This window comes from Furipterus horrens, unplaced genomic scaffold (genome assembly GCF_987537825.1).
Source record: "Furipterus horrens unplaced genomic scaffold, mFurHor1.1.pri manual_scaffold_13, whole genome shotgun sequence".
NCBI classification, from domain to species: domain Eukaryota; kingdom Metazoa; phylum Chordata; class Mammalia; order Chiroptera; family Furipteridae; genus Furipterus; species Furipterus horrens.
Genome location: NW_028327183.1, coordinates 51050388 through 51070656, shown reverse-complemented (window position 1 = coordinate 51070656; position 20269 = coordinate 51050388). Strand labels below are relative to the sequence as shown.

Genomic DNA, 20269 nt, shown 5'->3' with positions numbered 1-20269 from the left:
ATTTCTGTTGGGGACGCCCCCGTGGAGTGGAAATGCTGGGTCCTGTGCTCAGTGTTTTCCAAGTGGTGGTCCGATTCTCCTTCCCACCAGCAGTGTCTCAGAATTCCAGTTGCTCCACATCCTAACCAACACTTGATTGTCTTTAAAAAACAATTATTGATATAAAGCATACGCAATATAAAATTTACTCTCTTAACTATTTTTTAAAAAGACTTTATTTATTTGTTTTCAGAGAGAGGGGAAGACAGGGAGAGAATCATTAATGTGTGGTTGCCTCTCACACGCCCCCAACCAGGGACCTGGCCCACAACCCAGACATGTGCCCTGACTGGGAATCAAATCCGTGACCCTTTACTTCACAAGCCCATGCTCAACCCACTGAGCCAGACCAGCCAAGACCCTCCCTGCCCCTTTTAATACCACTACTAAGAAGTTTTAAGGTATATACGTTGTTCGTATTGTATCTCTGTTCGACCTTCTGATCTAAATGGTGGGGAGCATAATAGCTGTTTGGGGACTCTTGGGGGAGGAGAGATGAGTCAGTGACCCCAGAGAGACAGCATTTGTCTTTTTGTGACTGGCTGTTTTCACTGACTGCAATGTTCTCAACACTTAATATTCTTAATTTTTTAAAAATTATTTTCACCAGAGTGGTATAGCATTGCAAGTTTTATTTGCATTTCCATGTCAGCTACGGAAGCCTCCCACCTCTCTATGTGCTTAGTGGCCCTTATTGGGTTGTCCGCCTCTTTCCCTCATTGATTTTTGGAAGATCTTTATATAGTCTTGATAAACTCTGGGTAAGTCTTTTGTTAGGTACACACATTGGGAAATATCTTCTCCTGCCAAAGAATTTCATTTAAAATATTTAAAAATGTTCCCCCCCAAATGAAAATAATACATGTTCTTCAAAATAGTCAGGCAGATAGAAGGTAGTGGTAGAACCAAACCTGACAGCTCTCTCCCTGCTGAGGTAAAGTCAATACACAACAATATATTTAGCGCCAATGGTTCATGTTTTCTCACTTAACAGTGTACCTAATCAAATTGTCCCCCATTTTACAGAGGAGGAAATTGAGGCACATAGAGGTAAAGTGACTTGCTTGATATAACACCCTCAGTAAGTCACTGAGCCTCGATTTGAACCCAGGCATCTCTGTGACGTCAGCCACTTCAAGGAACTTCATGTTTCCATTCATGACCTTCAGCTCAGAGGACTGTGAACTGTTTAGTAATCGGTCCCTGACACACCTTTGTTTTCGAATATGCCTTTTCTGGGCTCCAGCCAGCTCCTGCGGGCGGGGGTGCGTCATCATTTCTGGATCTTGATCTCAGAGTATGTGGTGGCCTCCTCGGCCTGAGGGTTGTGTGGCTTCATGTTGTGGAAACTGAGCCCAGCATAATCGAGCTCATCCTCTGACGTGGGGGTGGCCGCTGCTGGGGGCAGGTGGCTGCAGGAGGATTCGTTCAGGTGACTCTGAGTGGGACGAGAGGAGAGTGTCAGCGCCGGCCTTTGCGGTCTGGAGAGGGGAACTTGGGGCTTGAGGGCGTCCTATTCATCTATCAAATTTCACACCAATTTCCTGAGGATTCACTCACTCCCTCACTCCCTCGTAGTAAGTTCTTCTTCCTTTTTTTAAAATTAATTAACTTGTTTATTTGTTTATTTATATTTAGAGAGCGTGGAAAGGAGAAAGAGAGGGAGAGAAACATTACTGTGTGGTTGCCTCTCACTCGCGCCCCCGACGGGGGACCTGACATGCAACCTAGTCATGTGCCCTGACTGGGAATCAAACCAGCGACACTTGTATCGCAGGCTGACGCTCAATCCACTGAGCCACAGCAGCCAGGGCTCAAGAGCTTCTTCTTATTACTCATCTCACTTAATCCTTATGACCTCTCTCCATGGATATAACTGTTACCATTGTGGTAGGAAAGCTGATCTCATGTTCCTTTATACTTTTATTTTTTTAGAGAGGGAGAGAAACATCGATGTGTGGTTGCCTCTCACATGCCCCCAACTGGGGACCTGGCCTGCAACCCAGGCATGTGCCCTGACTGGGAATCAAACTGGCACCCCTTTGGTTGCAGGCTGGAGCTCCATCGACTGAGCCACACCAGCCAGGCCCTTTCTGCTTTTTTTTAATGCCACTACGGGAAACTTTTGAGGTACATGTGATGTGCGTATCATATTTCTGTTACACTTGGTGATCTAAAGGGTGGGGAGCACACTACTGTTTGGGGAATGTTTAGGGGAGGAGAGATGGAGTCAGTTGCCCCAGGGAGACAGTGAGAGCCCAACTAGAAAGGAACAAATGGAGAAAAGCTTAGCTACAAGGGAAATGGGACAGGACTTGGTCAATTACTGGCTATGGGGGACGGAGGAGAAGGCAGTTCTCAGATCTGAGAGACTGTGCTGGGAATCTGGGGAAGGACCAAGTTTGGGGGCGGAGATGAGGAACTCAGTTTTTCACCACAGGGACACTGGATGGAACTCTGCCCATGACACTCACCTGGGAGATGTCTTCCTGACTCTCTGCCTTCTCTGCCCATTTCTTCCTGTAGGTCCTCCCTCTGAGGAGAGAGACGGGGCCTTTCAGCCCAGCTGGCTGGCAGCTGGGAGCCGGGAAGGCCTTACTGGGGCAGGGCACGGGGGCTGCTGTCTGGCTGCGGGGGCTGTGACGGGAACATACGTCCCTCCTCCCAGACAGCGGGAACCAGATGTTGGGAACACACTCAACACCTGGCCAAGAGGTCAGGTGCTAACTTCCTGATGCCGCCTCACCTTGTCCTTTTCCTGGGTTTATCACGTGTCAGGGCTCTGGGCTTTCAGTTTTGGAGATTCTTTGGGTCCCCGCCCACACACACAACGGCCGCCTCCTGAGCCTTCGCCCGGACTGGGGCTGCCCCTCACTCACATGACGAGGCCCACACCAAGGCAGACAGCGAGCAGGGCTGTGACAGCAGCTCCCCTGATGGCTCCCTGAATCACACCTGTCATGTCTCCTGGTCTCCCTGCAGACATGAGACACCCTGGGGTGAGCTCCTGTTTCCCTAGGTAGGCTCCTGAGCACCCCACCTTCTGGGATCTATGCCGACGAGTGTGCCCATTCCATCCAGGGTGCCTCTGCCCCCCACCCCTTCACATGATTGCAGCCTCCAGGGCCCCAGCCCCCTCCCCAGCCAAATGGCTCAGGGGCCTGGACTCCATTCTGCCTTTGCCCCAAGTCAGCCTCTGTCTCTCCCACTCCGTGTCTTCTAGGACCCAGGCGTGTGCGCCCCCTTCCCTGGGCACCGCCCCTCACACCCCCTGACCTGGCAGCCACAGGACAGTCACTGTTCGTTCCCCGTGGGCATTCTGGGCCTCACACGCGAGCCTGCGGCTGGAGCTAAGGTCCCCGCTGAGGCTCAGGGAGCTGTTGGCCCAGGGCCCCGCTGAATGGAAGGCGACCGTGTGGGCGTGGGAGGCGTCGCTGTGGTTTCCCTCCAGCAGCTGCTCCCCCAGCCGCCAGCGCAGCGAGGGGCCCGGCTGGGCTAGGAAGGAGCAGTTGCAGCGCAGACTCCTGCCCTCCCAGGAGCAGGCGGGTCCCAGCAGCTGTGGGGGGTCTGCGGGGAGAAACAGGAGAGGAATCGGAGGAGCCTCCCTCCTCCCCAGGACCCGACGGTCCTGCCCCAGGTGTGTTCCAACTCACCTTTCACAAGGAGGGTCAGGGTGGCTTCCAGGGAGGCCCCCCGATGCTGCTCAGCTCGGCAGACGTATTCCCCATGGTCCCCCAGTTCCACCCGCGGCAGCTGCAAGACCCCGGGCTCCGAGGGGCTCAGGTCCAGGCTCCCCCGGGTCCACCTTACTCTGCTGGGGGGGTTGCTGTCGGCCTTACAGACAAGGCGCAGCCCCTGGCCCTCCTGGGCTCGGAGAGATGAGCCGTTGGGCAGAAGTTCAGGTCCTGGCAAGACAGACAGAGTGAGGCCCCAGCTCCGAGGCGCCCCTGCTCCCCCATCTGTACGTCTGTCCCTCTGCAGCTCTAGCTCTCCCTGCACCGCCCGGGCTCTCTGTCTGTCAGCCTCTCTCTCTTGGTCTACATGAGTCTGTCTCTCTCTCCTCCCCTCCTCCCTTCTTACATCACGTAGAACAGTTTCTTCTCTTCCATAATATGATGGGCATATTCTGTGTGGGCTCAGACCGAAAGGGACGGGCGTGGGAGCAGACACTACGGCCTCTCCAGGAGGTGTCCCAGCATTTGGTTGAACTCCCTGGTCCCCATTCCTCCTGCCTTGGCCAACACTGCCCGTGCGGATCCCGGAGTTTTCTGTTCAAGCCTTGCCATCTTTGCCTGTCCATAACGATTCCCTAACACTTGTCTAATTCAGCTGTGACCGAGAGCTCACAGTCTCATGGACGAGACACCCCAAAGCAGGTGCTCACAGAGCCAGAAGACGTGTTTTGTGACGGGGTGTTCGTTGGGTTGAGGGAGCCCTGAGGACAGGACTCCAGTGAGACTCTCAAGGCAGAGAGGGCTTCCTGGAGGAGGAGAGGTTTAAGCAGAACATGAGAACGGGGTGGGGGAGGAGCTGGCCAGGGGATGGTGCTGGCATGGAGGGACCATGTGAGAGGAAGGAACAGAGAGCAGCTACAGCTGGGGTGTGGTCTGGCTTGGCCGGCTCCGTGGGAAGCTAACAGTCCTTGAGGCCCGAGCGAGTGGCCATTTTTTTGGAGGTGCTGTTGACATGAAGCTACTACTAGGAGAAATTAAGGGAGATTTTAAAAGTAATATTACACATTGGCAGTTATAAAAACAATATTGTAATAACTGTGGATGGTGCCAGGTGGGGACCAGACTTATCTATGGGGATCGCGTTGTAAGTTCTATAAATGTGTACCCACTATGCTGTACCCCTGAAACTAATCAAGTATTGGATGTCACGTGGTTTCCCGTGGGAGGGTCGTGGTGGGGGAGGCCAGTTTGTAGGCTGAGGAGTAAGGCCTCTCAGCTGGCCTCAGTCTGTCTCCGAGCTGAGCCCTGAAACCCCAGCTCTGCTCTGAAGGGCACAGGGAGACAGACCTCACCTCCACCTTCCGGGTCGGAGAGGTTGCATCCTACCTCTGCCTTCTCTGGACACGCTGATGGTCAGGTTCCGGAGTGCATCTGCACAGGCAGACATAGTTGTTCCCTTTTCAGCAGCAGAAAGGTGGGTGTTGACCCATTCCACCCAAAACTTAAACACAGGAAGGGGGTGAAACCAAGTGTCCTCTTGCCTTCCTCCCCCTCTCCGGCTTGCAGGGCCCAGCACCCAGTATCCCAGGCCCTATGCCCCCAACTCCCACCGCCCGAGGGACCCGGTGTCCTGACCGGGCACTCACAGGACACGTTGAGCTGGATGGTCTTCTCCACGATCCCAGCATCTCGAAAGGTCACTCGACAGGTGAGGTTGGTGCCGTGGTGCTGAGGCCCTGGGGTGAAGGTGACCGTGGAGGAGTTGGGGGTCCTGGGACCCAGTGAGCTGTCTGTGACCCCAATCCAGGAGAAGATGGGTGGTGCCTCTGTGTCACAGGCCAGTGGCACTGTACAGGTAATGTTCTTGGGGTGGCCAGATTCTAGGGTCCCCTGGATGTGGACATCAGGTGTCGGTTTCGAAGTCAGAGCTGCAGAGGAGAGAGACAGAGACCCAGGCCCTGGAGGTGGGGTCCCTGAGTGCACCCCTAACTGCAGTCTCTGTGCCAGGCCAGCCCCAGGGTCCAGTCCCCATTGATCCCCGTGAGTCCTTCCCAGAATGAGAAGGAGGTTCCGTCCCAGCCCGGGAGCCCTCAGGACCCGTCCATGCGTCCTCTCCTTGGCCCCATTCCTTACCTGTCACACGTAGAGAGAGCTGGTTCTGTAGGTAATTATATCTCACAAAGGACCCTCGCTCGATCCTAAAGAAGTATGTCCCCGTGTCCTTTTTCTTTGCGTCTCTGATGAACAGGGAGCAGTCGGAGGTTGTGGGGCTCCCAACGAGGTGGAATCGGCCCTGGGTCTCCTCCTTCACTTTACGATCAGGGTTGTTCGTGGCCACTGGAGCATCCCGGTTTGTATTGGCCTTTTCCCGGAACCAGTAGCCATGAGCTGGGGTAGAGTCGGTCCAGCCATCCTGGGGGTAGGACAGAGTGCAGGGCACGGAGACGCACTGGCCCTCCTTCACCGTCACGGACTCCGGCACTTGCAGCTGGAATCCGTCATCCTGGGCCAGGGACCCTGCGGGAAAAGGTGAGTCAGCCGCAGCTGCCACCCCAGCCCACTGGCTCTTCCTTCGGGCACTCACCTGCCCACAGCAGGGCCAGCAGCAGCCGCAGCATCTTTGGGGTCCGTGTCGGTGACCTCGGTGTCACAGGACTGAGAAGAAGCCCAACAGGAAGCCAGAGTGAAGTGAGGAAGATGATGATCACGGAGGAGGAAGTGGGCGGCCATGTGGTGGAGCTGGCCTGGCCCTTGGAGAACAAGCGCTTCCACTTTCCAGATGGGGTCCCGGTGAGGGCCCCCCACACTTGTGTGGACCTGAACCCACCCCTTCTGGCTCCCTGTCCTCTTGTCCCTCAGGCACTACTGCCCGCACAGGAAAGCAAGCACTGCCTGGCCAGTCACAGCTTCTATATGGTGCAGAGGATCAGTCCCTCGAGTGTGGGACTCAGGAGGGGCTGCTGGGGGACCGGCAAGGCAGCAAATATGACGTAGGTCCTCCAGGTGGACAGGTGGGGATGAACGAATGAATAAACACATAGCCCACCAGTCAGAGCACCTACTCCCTCAGGCGTGTGGGGTCCAAGGGGAGACTGTGGCAGGCTTTGTCCCTGTCCCTGAGAATGTCCTTAACACCATTGGAGGAGGCAGAGGGACCCAGGACATTCCAGCTGACGATAGTCCAGGGTGTGAGGATGGGAGCTTATAGGAAACCTGGCTGCTCTGGACAGGAGACGGTGAGTTACCAGGTACAAATGGCCAGAGCAGGTGGGACCAGATGTCCGAGGGGGTCACCAGCATGTGACCCCGAAAGTGGTCTTGGGCTCCCTGGCCTGCTCTAAGCTCCCCAGCCCAGGCATCGCTGGTGTTGATTCAGAGCAAGATGTTGGGAGGAGGTCAAGCTTTGGAGTCATGTGGGCCTGCTCTTCTTCCCTCCAAGCCTCGGTTTCCTCATCTGTCACAGGGAGGCATCACGATTCTCAGCCTTCGTCTGTGGGAGAATCCTCTGTAAGCTCAGGTGCCTGGCCCTCCCCACCCCTCAGGGGTCATTCTGAGCCCAGCCCTTGGGGAAAAGCTCCTGGTGGCTCCTGGTGGCCGGCTCTGCCCTGCGGCTTCCTCGTGGGAGGCCTCCGATGCGGGGTCAGGGGCGGGGGCTCTGCAGCCAGACAGCCCCAGGCTCCAGCTCACGGTGCTGCCTCGGGAAGGGGCGTAACCACCCTGGACTTAGTCGGGTGCCAATGCTCACAAGGTGTTGAGAACTGAATGGTGTCACCCCCAAAATCCACATGTTCATGTCCTAACGCCCAGTGCTTCCAAATGTGACCGGTTTTGGAGATGGCATCTTTTAAGGGTGATGAAGGTAGCACGAGGTCGTTAGGTAGGGCCGTGATCCGACGGGACTGGTGTGCTTATAAGAAGACACGAGGACGCAGGCACCCACAGAGAAGAGACCGCAGGGGAAGGGCCGTCTTCAGAGGAAGGAGAGAGGCCGCAGAAGGAACCAGTCCCACCAACACCTTGATGCTGAGCTTCCAGCCTCCAGAGTCCTGAGAACACGACTTTCCGATGCGTGAGCCCCCTGGCGGCGGCCCTTGGCTATGACAGTCCGAGCGCGCGCGCCCGTGGGCCTGCCGAGGAGACGGGCAGGTTCATGCAAGTCAAGTGCGCAGAGCGCCCGGCCCGGCCCACCGCGGACACAGCCCACACGGTGGCTGGTCTGCGGGACGCGGCCACCTGCGGATGGGAGGAGGGGAAGGGGGGAAGGATGTGCTCACTGGCCGAGACCTCCAGTCTCCTCGGCCACCGGCTCTGCCTTCTGCAGGGCTGTCACCCCAGCCTGGCCTCGCTTCTCCTGCTCTCCCAGGACAGGACAAGCCCCACGGCCTCTGCTCTGGCTGCTCCCTCGGCTGGATGAGCCCATCGGTGCACCTGACGCTGGGCACCTGCCTCCCATCTGCTGAGCGGGGTGTTCTGGGGGCTGCTCTGGGCTGAGGTGAGGCAGACCCCGCCGGACTGGAGGAGTGGGGGGCAGAGCCGCAGTCCCAGCCTGGCTGGTCAGGGCCAATGCAGTGAGGAGGGCGGGGCTGGGGGAGCCCCAAGGGGAGTGAGGGCGGGGCTGGAGGATGGGGCAGGTGAGCTGGGACGTGAAAGGTGAGCAGGGTGTATGGGAGGCAAGGTCAGCCCCGTTCACAGAGCATGACCTGAGAACCAGGCCTGACTCTTCCTAGGGCCATGCTCCCGTGCGAGGGCCCAGGTGGCTGCTGCCTGTTGTGTGTACGTGTGTGTCCTTCACAAGGTGTGCACATCTGTGGTGTGTGTGTCTGTATGTGTGCGTGTGTGTGTGTGTCTTAGTCTAGGTGTGTGTCAGGTGTGTCTGTGTGTATGTCTGTGAGTCTGTGTGCACACCTGAGTTGTGTGTGTGTGTATGTGTGTGTCCTGCACAAGGTGTGCACATTTGTGGTGTGTGTGTCTGTATGTGTGCGTGTGTGTGTGTGTCTTAGTCTAGGTGTGTGTCAGGTGTGTCTGTGTGTATGTCTGTGAGTCTGTGTGCACACCTGAGTTGTGTGTGTGTGTATGTGTGTGTGTGTCCTGCACAAGGTGTGCACATTTGTGGTGTGTGTGTCTGTATGTGTGCGTGTGTGTGTGTGTCTTAGTCTAGGTGTGGGTCAGGTGTGTCTGTGTGTATGTCTGTGAGTCTATGTGCACACCTGAGTTGTGTGTGTGTGTATGTGTGTGTCCTGCACAAGGTGTGCACATTTGTGGTGTGTGTGTCTGTATGTGTGCGTGTGTGTGTGTGTCTTAGTCTAGGTGTGTCAGGTGTGTCTGTGTGTATGTCTGTGAGTCTGTGTGCACACCTGAGTTGTGTGTGTGTGTATGTGTGTGTCCTGCACAAGGTGTGCACATTTGTGGTGTGTGTGTCTGTATGTGTGCGTGTGTGTGTGTGTCTTAGTCTAGGTGTGTGTCAGGTGTGTCTGTGTGTATGTCTGTGAGTCTGTGTGCACACCTGAGTTGTGTGTGTGTGTATGTGTGTGTGTGTCCTGCACAAGGTGTGCACATTTGTGGTGTGTGTGTCTGTATGTGTGCGTGTGTGTGTGTGTCTTAGTCTAGGTGTGGGTCAGGTGTGTCTGTGTGTATGTCTGTGAGTCTGTGTGCACACCTGAGTTGTGTGTGTGTGTATGTGTGTGTCCTGCACAAGGTGTGCACATTTGTGGTGTGTGTGTCTGTATGTGTGCGTGTGTGTGTGTGTCTTAGTCTAGGTGTGTCAGGTGTGTCTGTGTGTATGTCTGTGAGTCTGTGTGCACACCTGAGTTGTGTGTGTGTGTATGTGTGTGTGTGTCCTGCACAAGGTGTGCACATTTGTGGTGTGTGTGTCTGTATGTGTGCGTGTGTGTGTGTGTCTTAGTCTAGGTGTGTGTCAGGTGTGTCTGTGTGTATGTCTGTGAGTGTTTGTGTGCACACCTGAGTTGTGTGTCTGTGTGTCTGAGTCTCTGTGTGTCTGTGTTTTGGTCTGTGCCACGTGTTTGTGTTGTGGGCGTATTTGAAGTATGTATGTGTCCATATATCTTTGTGTGCATGTAGATGTGTGTGTATGGTCTCTATGTATGTGTCTGAGGTGTGTGTATGTGTGTGTCTGGTACATGCATGTTTCTCTTCTGTGTGTATGTCTGAGGTGTCTGTGTGTGTTTTCAGGTGTGTGTGTACATGAGTGTGGGGGATATCTGTACATGTGTATGTATGTGTGTATATGTGTGTCTGTGATCCCTGTGTGTATGCATGTGCATATCTGAATGGTGCGTGTGTCTGTGAAGCACTGCGTGTGTATATGTGTGCGTACTCAAAGGTCGGTTTCTTAATGACTACATGCACACACAACACAATGAAGAATATAATCCAGTCCATATTTTCTATATGCCTTTCCTGCTTTGTTTTTCTCCAGACTCCTTATCCCCAATCAATATAACATATAATCTACTGAATTATTCTTTGTGTGTCTTTTCTGCCATTAAAATGTAAGGGTCTTGTAGTTTTTCCTGCTGAGCCCACATGCTTAGAAACATGCTTGGCAGATATGAGGTGATCCATAAACATTTGCTTTCATAATTGTAAGGAAATTTAGAATAGACTAAGATGAGATTACTGGCTGTCTGCAATGGGAAGTGTGCATTCTTTTTATTTTTTTAAGATATTTTAAAAGTATATTTTATTGATTATGTTGTTACAGTAGTTCCAATATTTTCACCTTTGCTCCCCTCTGCCCAGTACCCCCGTTACCTCCAGCAATCCCACCACACTTAGTTCATGTCCATGGGTTGTGCATATAAGGTCTTTGGCTTCACTCTTTCCTATATTATTCTCAACTCCCCCTGTCTATTTTGTAACAACCGATTATGCTTCTTAGTCCCTGTACTATACCCCCCTTCCCCCCTCCCAGCTGATAACCCTCCAAATAATCCCCATACCTATGATTCTGTTTCTTTTCTTGTTTGTTTAGTTGAATTTTGGTTTTATTTTTTAGATTCAGTTGTTGATAGTTGTGAGTCTGTTGTCATTTTAGTGTTCATAGTTTTGATCTTCTTTTTCTTAAGTAAGTCCCTTTGACATTTCATATAATAATGGCCTGATGATGATGAATTCCTTTAGCTTCACCTTGTCTGGGAAGCACTTCATCTGCCCTTCCATTCCAAATGATAGCTTTGCTGGATAGAGTTGTCCTGGTTGCAGGTTGCGTTTCATCGCATTGAATACTGCTTGCCAGTCCCTTCCTGCCTGCAAGGTGTCCTCTGAGAAATCAGCTTGATAGTCCTATAGGCACCCCCCTGTAGGCATCTCTCCACCTCTCCCTTGTTGCCCCCAGGACTCTGTCTTTGTCTTTCACCTTTGGCATCTCAATCGTGATGTGTTCTGGTGTGGTCCCCTCTGGGTCCAGCTCGCCTGGGACCCTCCGTGCTTCCTGGGCCTGTATGTCCATCTCCTTTGCAAAATTTGGGAGGTTTTCCTCATGTTATTCAATTCTTGCTTCCTGATTCTGCTCTGGTTGATCGGTTATTTTTTTTTCATTTGTTCCAAATCATTGATTTGAACACCGGTTTCCTTCCCTTCACCATTGGTTTTGTGTGGATTTTCCTTCATTTCACTTAGCATAGCCTTCACTTCTTCTCTTATGCGCTTGCCATACTCAAGCATATCTGTCAAGCCTGCGAGCATCTTTATCACCAGTGTTTTCAGTACTACGTCTGTTAGGTTGTCTGGCTCCTCATCTGTTAGGTTGGCTACCTCCTCGTCGCTTAGTTCTCCCACTGGAACCTTGATCTGTTCCCCCTTTTGGGCCATACTTCTCTGTCTCCTCATTCTGACAGGCTCCTGTGTTTGTTTGTTTCTGTCTTAGGTAGAGCTGTTCCACCAGTTATGTTGTAAGGGGCGGAGCCTTAGGGAATCGTCAGTACAGGGTGATCCATTTAACCACTGTTGTGGCGCTGTATGTGGGGGAGAGGTCCAAGAAGGAACAATGCCACTTGCTCAGCACTCACCCCTGTTCCAGGCACTTCTCCCACTTCCACACCAGATTGGTGCCCCTCTAGCTGCTGTCCTGGCCGTCATTCCCAGAGTGGGTGCATCTGCAAACATTCTAGGACCATGGGGACCCTTTAAACAAGGGGACTCTGCTGAGAGACTGGGAGTTCTGCCTCCGCCCAGACCCCCACTGGTCTGCACAGTCAGAAGCAATGAGACTTGATTTTCTCCGGTGCTGGGACCATGAGCTGCAAATTCTGGTGAGGAGCTGGTAACGCCCCCCAGGTGTCCCTCCTGACTTTTTAAAATGTGTGAGTGTGCTTTCTGCTGGCCCGCCTCTGCCACCGCTGCTGCCGCCACCACACTGAATTTTCTCTGCCCCGGCTCCACCCTTCCTGCCATTCTGGATGAGTATTTTTTCCTTATATCTTTGTTTGCTGGACTTCCATGCACTGTCATTTTCTGAAACTTCTGGTTGTTTTTAGTTTTGAGGTAGTTGTATTCCTTCTTAATTGTGGAGGGACACACAGCATGTCTGTCTACGCCTCCATCTTGGCCAGAAGACTTGAAGAGTTTAAATGATTTTTTTAAAGAAAGGGGAAATACAATGGGCTAAACAAACAAATGAGCAAATTAGAACCAGAGGCATGGAAAGAAGCAACAGACTGACAGTGACCAGAGTGTGGGGGGAAAGGATAAGAAGAGAAATAAGGGGAAGGGCCTAATCAAGGAACTGTATACAGGACCCAAGGGCATGGCCAACAGGGTGGGGACTGACTGTGGGGCTGGGGAGGGGCAGGGGAGAGCAATGGGGCAAAATGGAGACACCTGTAAAGGCACAAAAAGAGTAATAAAAAAACAGTAGCGTTTCTCTCTAAAAGAGCACAAATCACAAGTATTTTACTAAAATATGTTTATAGAGCCCTGTCTGGGTAGCTCTGTTTTGTTGGTGCATCACCTGGCGCACCTAAATGTTGCAGGTTTGATCCCCAATTAGGGCACATACCTGGGTTGCAGGTTCAGTCTTGTTGTATGGGATGAAACTGATTGATGTCTCTCTCTCTTTCTCTCTCTCTCTCTCTCTCTCTCTCTCTCTCTTTCTCTTTCTCCCTTCCTCTCTAAAAATCAGTAAGCACATCTTCACATGAGGATAAAAATAAATAAACAAAGTGTTTCATAGAGTGAATACATATGAGCAATCAGTGCCTAGATCAAGAAACAGATCCTTATCAGAACCCCTAGAAAGCCCCCACTAACCCCTTCCAGTCCCTTCCCCCTGAGGGTGACCAGTATCCAGATTTCTGATACCAAAGATTAGTTTTATCTGTTTCCGAATCTCATATCGATGGTATCACATAGTACATACTCATTGTGTCTGGGCTCTTACTCAACATAATGTTTGCAGGATTCACATACATTGTGTGGAGTTGTTATTTGCTTTTTCCGTTGCATAAATAATCTGCCATATATTGACCTGTTGTTGGGAATTTGGGGAGGTTCCATTGTTCAGCCATCACGAGAAGTGCTGCTGGGGACATCCTTTTATAGGTTTCATGGGCATTTGCACGTATTTCTGTTGGGGACGCCCCCGTGGAGTGGAAATGCTGGGTCCTGTGCTCAGTGTTTTCCAAGTGGTGGCCCGATTCTCCTTCCCACCAGCAGTGTCTCAGAATTCCAGTTGCTCCACATCCTAACCAACAGTTGATTGTCTTTAAAAAACAATTATTGATACAAAGCATACACAATATAAAACTTACTCTCTTAACTATTTTTTAAAGACTTTATTTATTTGTTTTCAGAGAGAGGGGAAGACAGGGAGAGAATCATTAATGTGTGGTTGCCTCTCACATTCCCCCAACCAGGGACCTGGCCCACAACCCAGACATGTGCCCTGAGTGGGAATCAAACCCGTGACCCTTTACTTCACAAGCCCATGCTGAATCCACTGAGCCAGACCAGCCAAGACCTTCCCTGCCCCTTTTAATACCACTACTAAAAAGTTTTAAGCTATGTACATTTTTTGTATCGTATTTCTGTTGGACTCACTGATCTAAATGGTGGGGAGCATAATAGCTGTTTGGGGGCTCTTGGGGGACGAGAGATGAGTCAGTGACCCCAAAGAGACAGAATTTGTCTTTTCGTGACTGGCTGTTTTCACTGACTGCAATGTTCTCAACACTTGATATTCTTAAAATTTTTTATTATTATTTTCACCAGAGTGGTATAGCATTGCAAGTTTTATTTGCATTTCCCTGACAGTTACGGAAGTCTGCCACCTCTCTATGTGCTTAGTGGCCCTTATTGGGTTGTCTGCCTCTTTTTCTCATTGATTTTTGGAAGATCTTTATATAGTCTTGATAAACTCTGGGTAAGTCCTTTGTTAGGTACACACATCGGGAAATATCTTCTCCTGCCAAAGGGTTTCATTTATAAATAGAAATATTTTAAACTATTTCTATTAAAATATTTTAAAATGTTCCCCTCCCTCCCCAAATGATAATAATACATGTTCTTCAAAATAGTCAAGCAGATAGAAGGTAGTGGTAGAACCAAACCTGACAGCTCTCTCCCTGCTGAGGTAAAGTCAATACAGAACAATATATTTAGCGCCAATGGTTCATGTTTTCTCACTTAACAGTGTACCTAATCAAATTGTCCCCCATGTTACAGGGGAGGAACCTGAGACACACAGTGGTAACATGACTTGCTTGATATAACACCCTCAGTAAGTCGCTGAGCCTGGCTTTGAACCCAGGAATCCCTGTGACATCAGCCACTCCAAGGAACTTCATGTTTCCATTGATGACCTTCGGTTCAGAGGGCTGTGAACTGTTTAAGAATCGGTCCCTGACACACCTTTCTTTTCGAAGATGCCTTTTCTGGGCTCCAGCCAGCTCCTGCGGGCGGGAGTGCATCATCATTTCTGGATCTTGATCTCAGAGTATGTGGTGGCCTCCTGCGTCTGAGGGTTGAGCGCCGCATAAAGGAGCTCATCCTCTGATGTGGGGGCGGCCACTGCTGGGGGCCTGTGGCTGAAGGACGATTTATTCAGGTGACACTGAGTGGGACGAGAGGAGGGTATCAGAGTCAGCCTTTGGCGTCTGGAGAGGGGAACTTGGGGCATGAAGCGGTCTTACCCATGTATCGATTTTCACACCCATTTCCTGAGGTTCATTCACTAACTCACTCTTTCCCTCCCTCATAATAGCTTCTTCTTATTACTCATCTCACTGAATCCTTATGACATCTCTCCATGCATATAACTGTTATCCGTGTGGTAGAAAAGCTGATCTCCTGTTTCTTTCTACTATTTTTTTTTTTTAAGAGAGGGAGAGAGACATTGATGTGTGGTTGCCTCTCACACACCCCCCAACTGGGACCTGGCCCGCATCCCAGGCATGTGCCCTGACTGAGAATTGAACCAGCGCCCCTTTGGTTTGCAGGCTAGAGCTCCATCCACTGAGCCAACCAGCCAAGACCCTTTCTGCTTCTTTTTATTGCCACTACTGGAGAGTTTTAAGGTACGTATGTTGTGCGTATCGTATTTCTCTTGGACTTGCTGATCTAAAGGGTGGGGAGCACGTTGCTGTTTGGGGAGTGTTTAGGGGAGGAGAGATGGAGTCAGTGACCCCAGAGAGACAGTGAGGGCCCAACTGGAAAGGAACAAATGGAGAAAAGCTTTGCTACAAGGGAAATGGGACAGGACTTGGTCAATTACTCGCTATGGGGGACGGAGGAGAAGACAGTTCTCAGATCTGAGAGACTGTGCTGGGAATCCGGGGAAGGATAAAGTTTGGAGGGGAGATGAGGAACTCAGGTTTTCACCACAGGGACACTGGATGGAACTCTGCCCATGACACTCACCTGGGAGATGTCTTCCTCGTTCTCTGCCTTCTCTGCCCATTTCTTCCTGTAGGTCCTCCCTCTGAGGAGAGAGACGGGGCCTTTCAGCCCAGCTGGCTGGCAGCTGGGAGCCGGGAAGGCCTTACTGGGGCAGGACACGGGGGCTGCTGTCTGGCTGCGGGGGCTGTGACGGGAACATACGTCCCTCCTCCCAGACAGCGGGAACCAGATGTTGGGAACACACTCAACACCTGGCCAATAGTGAGGAGGCTAACTTCCTGATGTCGCCTCACCTTGTCCTTTTATTGGGTTTATCATGTGTCAGGGCTCTGGGCTTTCAATTTGTGAGATTCTTTGGGTTCCTGCCCAAACACACCATGGCCTCCTCCTGAGCCTTCGCCCAGGCTGGGGCTGCCCCTCACTCACATGACGAGGCCCACACCAAGGCAGACAGCGAGCAGGGCTGTGACACCAGCTCCCCTGATGGCCCCCTGAATCATACCTGTCAGGTCTCCTGGTCTCCCTGCAGACATGAGACACCCTGGCGTGAGGTCCTGTTTCCCTAGGCAGGCACCTGAGCACCCCACTTTCTGGGATCCATGCCGACAAGTGTGCCCATTCCATCCAGGGTGCCTTTGCTCCCCACCCCTTCACATGATTGCAGCCTCCAGGGCCCCAGCCCCCTCCCCAGCCAAATGGCTCAGGGGCCTGGACTCCATTCTGCCTTTGCCCTAAGTCAAGCCTCTGTCTCTCCCACTCCGTGTCTTCTAGGACGCAGGCGTGTGCGCCCCCTTCCCTGGGCACCGCCCCTCACACCCCCTGACCTGGCAGCCACAGGACAGTCACTGTTCGTTCCCCGTGGGCATTCTGGGCCTCACACGTGAGCCTGAGGCTGGAGCTAAGGTCCCCGCTGAGGCTCAGGGAGCTGTGGGCCCAGGGCCCCGCTGAATGGAAGGCGACCCTGTGGGCGTGGGAGGCGTCGCTGTGGTTTCCCTCCAGTATCCGCTCCCCCAGCCGCCAGCGCAGCGAGGGGCCCGGCTGGGTTAGGAAGGAGCAGTTGCAGCGCAGACTCTTGCCCTCCCAGGAGCAGGCGGGTCCCAGCAGCTGTGGGGCGTCTGCGGGAAAAACAGGAGAGGTATCAGAGGAGCCTCCCTCCTCCCCAAGACCAAGGGTCCTTCCCCAGGTGTGTGCCAACTCACCTTTCACAAGGAGGGTCAGGGAGGCTTCCAGGGAGGCCCCCCGATGCTGCTCAGCTCGGCAGACGTATTCCCCATGATCCCCCAGTTCCACCCGCGGCAGCTGCAGGACCCCAGGCTCCGGGGGGCTCAGGTCCAGGCTCCCCCGGGTCCACCTTACTCTGCTGGGGGGGTTGCTGTCGGCCTCACACACAAGGCGCAGCCCCTGGCCCTCCTGGGCTCGGAGACATGAGCCGTTGGGCAGAAGTTCAGGTCCTGGCAAGACAGACAGAGTGAGGCCCCAGCTCCGAGGTGCCCCTGCTGCCCCGTCTGTACGTCTGTCCCTCTGCAGCTCTAGCTCTCCCTGCACCGCCCGTGCTCTCTGCCTGTCAGCCTCTCTCTCTTGGTCTACATGAGTCTGTCTCTCTCTCCTCCCCTCCTCCCTTCTTACATTACATAGAACAGTTTCTTCTCTTCCATAATATGATGGGCATATTCTGTCTGGGCTCAGACCCAAAGGGTCAGGGGTGGGAGCAGACACTCCGGCCTCTCCAGGAGGTGTCCGAGCGTTTGTCTGAACTCCCTGGTCTCCACGCCTCCTGCCTTGGCCAACACTGCCCGTGCGGATCCCTGAGTTTTCTGTTCAAACCTTGCCATCTTCGCCTGTCCAGAATGATTCCCTAAGACCTGTCTAATTCAGCTGTGACCGAGAGCTCACAGTCTCATGGACGAGACACCCCAAAGCAGGTGCTCACAGAGCCAGAAGACGTGTTTTGTGACGGGGTGTTCATTGGGTTGAGGGAGCCCTGAGGACAGGACTCCAGTGAGACTGTAAAGGCAGAGAGGGCTTCCTGGAGGAGGGGAGGCTTAAGCAGAACATGAGAACGGGGTGTGGGAGGAGCTGGCCAGGGAATGGTGCTGGCATGGAGGGACCTTGTGGGAGGAAGGAACAGAGAGCAGCTACAGCTGGGGTGTGGTCTGGCTTGGCCCGCTCCATGGGAAGCTAACAGTCCTTGAGGCCCAAGCGAGTGGCCATTTTTTGGAGGTTCTGTTGACATGAGGCTACTACTAGGAGAAATCAAGGGAGATTTTAAAAGTAATATTACACATTGGCAGTTATAAAAACAATATTGTAATAACTGTGGATGGTGCCAGGTGGGGACCAGACTTATCGAGGGGATCACGTTGTAAGTACCCACTATGCTGTACCCCTGAAACTAATCAACTATTGGATGTCACGCGGTTTCCCGTGGGAGGGTCGGGGTGGGGGAGGCCAATTTGTAGGCTGAGGAGTAAGGCCTCTCAGCTGGCCTCAGTCTGTCTCCGAGCTGAGCCCTGAAACCCCAGCTCTGCTCTCAAGGGCACAGGGAGACAGACCCCACCTCCTCCACCTCCCGGGCCGGAGAGGTTGCACCCTACCTCTGCCTTCTCTGGACACGCTGATGGTCAGGTTCCGGAGTGCATCTGCACAGGCAGACATAGTTGTTCCCTTTTCAGCAGCAGAAAGGTGGGTGTTGACCCGTTCCACCCAAAACTTAAACACAGGAAGGGGGTGAAACCAAGTGTCCTCTTGCCTTCCTCGCCCGCTCCGGCTTGCAGGGCCCAGCAACCAGTATCCCAGGCCCTACACTCCCAACCCCCACCGCCCGAGGGACCCAGTGTCCTGACCGGGCACTCACAGGACACGTTGAGCTGGATGGTCTTCTCCACGATCACAGCATCTCGCAAGGTCACTCGACAGGTGAGGTTGGTGCCGTGGTGCTGAGGCCCTGGGGTGAAGGTGACCGTGGAGGAGTTGGGGGTCCTGGGACCCAGTGAGCTGTCTGTGACCCCAATCCAGGAGAAGATGGGTGGTGCCTCTCTCTCACAGGCCCATGGCATTGTACAGGTAATGTTCTTGGGGTGGCCAGATTCCAGGGTCCCCTGGATGTGGATGTCAGGTGTCGGTGTCAGAGCTGCAGAGGAGAGAGACAGAGACCCAGGCCCTGGAGGTGGGGTCCCTGAGTGTGCCCCTAACTGCAGCCTCTGTGCCAGGCCAGCCCCAGGGTCCAGTCCCCACTGGTTCCCCTGAGTCCTTCCCAGAATGAGAAGAAGGAGGTTCCTTTCCAGCCCGGGAGCCCTCAAGACCCGTCATGCGTCCTCTCCTTGACCCCATTCCTTACCTGTCACATTTACAGAGAGCTTGTTCTGTCGGTAATTATATCTCACAGAGGACCCTCGCTCTATCTTAAAGAAGTATCTCCCCGAGTCCCTTCCCTGTGCGTCTCTGATGAACAGGGAGCAGTCGAAGGTTGTGGGGCTCCCAACGAGGTGGAATCGACCCTGGGTCTCCTTCTTCACTTTACGATCGGGGTTGTTCGTGGCCACTGGAGCATCCTTGTCTGTATTGGCCCCTTCCCGGAACCAGTATCCATGAGCTGGGGTAGAGTCGGTCCAGCCGACCTGGGGGTAGGACACAGTGCAGGGCACGGAGACACACTGGCCCTCCTGCACCGTCACGGACTCCGGCACTTGCAGCTGGAATCTGTCATCCTGGGCCAGGGACCCTGTGGGAAAAGGTGAGTCAGCCGCAGCTGCCACCCTAGCCCACAGCATCTCCCCTCGGGCACTCACCTGCCCACAGCAGGGCCAGCAGCAGCCGCAGCATCTTTGGGGTACGTGTCGGTGACCTCGGTGTCACAGGACTGAGAGGAAGCCCAACAGGAAGCCAGAGTGAAGTGAGGAAGATGATGATCACGGAGGAGGATGTGGGCGGCCATGTGGTGGAGCTGGCCTGGCCCTTGGAGAACAAGCGCTTCCGCTTTCCAGATGGGGTCCCGGTGAGGGCCCCACATGCTTAGGAGGACCCGACCCCTTCTTCTGGCTCCCTGTCCTCTCTTGTCCCTCGGGCACTACTGCCCGCACAGGAAAGCAAGCACTGCCTGGCCAGTCACAGCTTCTATATGGTGCAGAGGATCAGTCCCTCGAGTGTGGGACTCAGGAGGGGCTGTTGGGGGACCGGCAAGGCAGCAAATATGACGTAGGTCCCCCAGGTGGACAGGTGGGGATGAACGAATGAATGAACTCACAGCCCACCAGTCAGAGCACCTACTCCCTCAGTCGTGTGGGGTCCAAGGGGAGACTGTGGCCGGCTTTGTCCCTGTCCCTGAGAATGTCCCTAATGCCGTTGGAGCAGGCAGAGGGGCCCAGGCCATTCCAGCTGCCTGTGGTCCAGGGTGTGAGGGTCGAGCACAGGCAGGGGCTTATAGGATACCTGGCTGCTCTGGGCAGGAGACGGTGAGTTCCCAGGTATGAATGGCCAGAGCAGGTGGGACCAGGAGTCTGAGGGTGTCACCAGCATGTGACCCCGCAGGAGATCCTGGGCTTCCTGGCTTGCTCTAAGCTCCCCGGCCCAGGCATTGCTGGTGTTGTTTCAGAGCAAGATGTTGGAGGAAGTCCAGCTTTGGAGTCAGGTGAGCCTGGCTCTTCTGCCTTCCAAGCCTCGGTTTCCTCATCTGTCACACGGAGGCATCATGACTCTCAACCCTC

The 20269-nt window shown here is 53.5% G+C and overlaps 4 protein-coding genes across 4 annotated transcripts in view; all 4 read right to left on the bottom strand.

The window, feature by feature from the left end:
- Positions 1-1268: 1268 nt before the first annotated feature.
- Positions 1269-5248, bottom strand: LOC149995194 (sialic acid-binding Ig-like lectin 11). The gene is made up of 6 exons (XM_090260849.1): positions 5100-5248; positions 3693-3944; positions 3306-3606; positions 2919-3011; positions 2514-2568; positions 1269-1477 (listed from the first exon to the last, which is right to left on the bottom strand). The coding sequence occupies exons 1-6, from the start codon at positions 5158-5160 to the stop codon at positions 1313-1315; spliced, it is 927 nt and encodes a 308-aa protein (XP_090116975.1). The 5' UTR covers positions 5161-5248; the 3' UTR covers positions 1269-1312.
- Positions 5174-6331, bottom strand: LOC149995193 (myeloid cell surface antigen CD33-like). The gene is made up of 4 exons (XM_090259143.1): positions 6298-6331; positions 5847-6230; positions 5360-5641; positions 5174-5214 (listed from the first exon to the last, which is right to left on the bottom strand). Exons 1-4 carry the CDS (start codon positions 6329-6331, stop codon positions 5174-5176), a joined length of 741 nt encoding a protein of 246 aa, XP_090115269.1.
- A 7994-nt stretch (positions 6332-14325) lies between these two features.
- LOC149995190 (sialic acid-binding Ig-like lectin 13) overlaps positions 14326-20269 on the bottom strand; it is a 29346-nt gene continuing 23402 nt past the window's right edge. The window contains exons 8-9 of the mRNA XM_090260846.1: positions 15588-15648; positions 14326-14781 (exon numbers count right to left, since the gene is read on the bottom strand). Of these exons, the coding sequence (XP_090116972.1) occupies positions 14641-14781; positions 15588-15648 (202 nt within the window). The 3' untranslated portion in view covers positions 14326-14640. The remainder of the gene's footprint in view (positions 14782-15587; positions 15649-20269) is intronic.
- Positions 15989-19388, bottom strand: LOC149995192 (sialic acid-binding Ig-like lectin 5). Its single transcript, XM_090260874.1, has 7 exons — positions 19355-19388; positions 18904-19287; positions 18421-18696; positions 18161-18205; positions 16766-17017; positions 16391-16681; positions 15989-16089 (listed from the first exon to the last, which is right to left on the bottom strand). Exons 1-7 carry the CDS (start codon positions 19386-19388, stop codon positions 15989-15991), a joined length of 1383 nt encoding a protein of 460 aa, XP_090117000.1.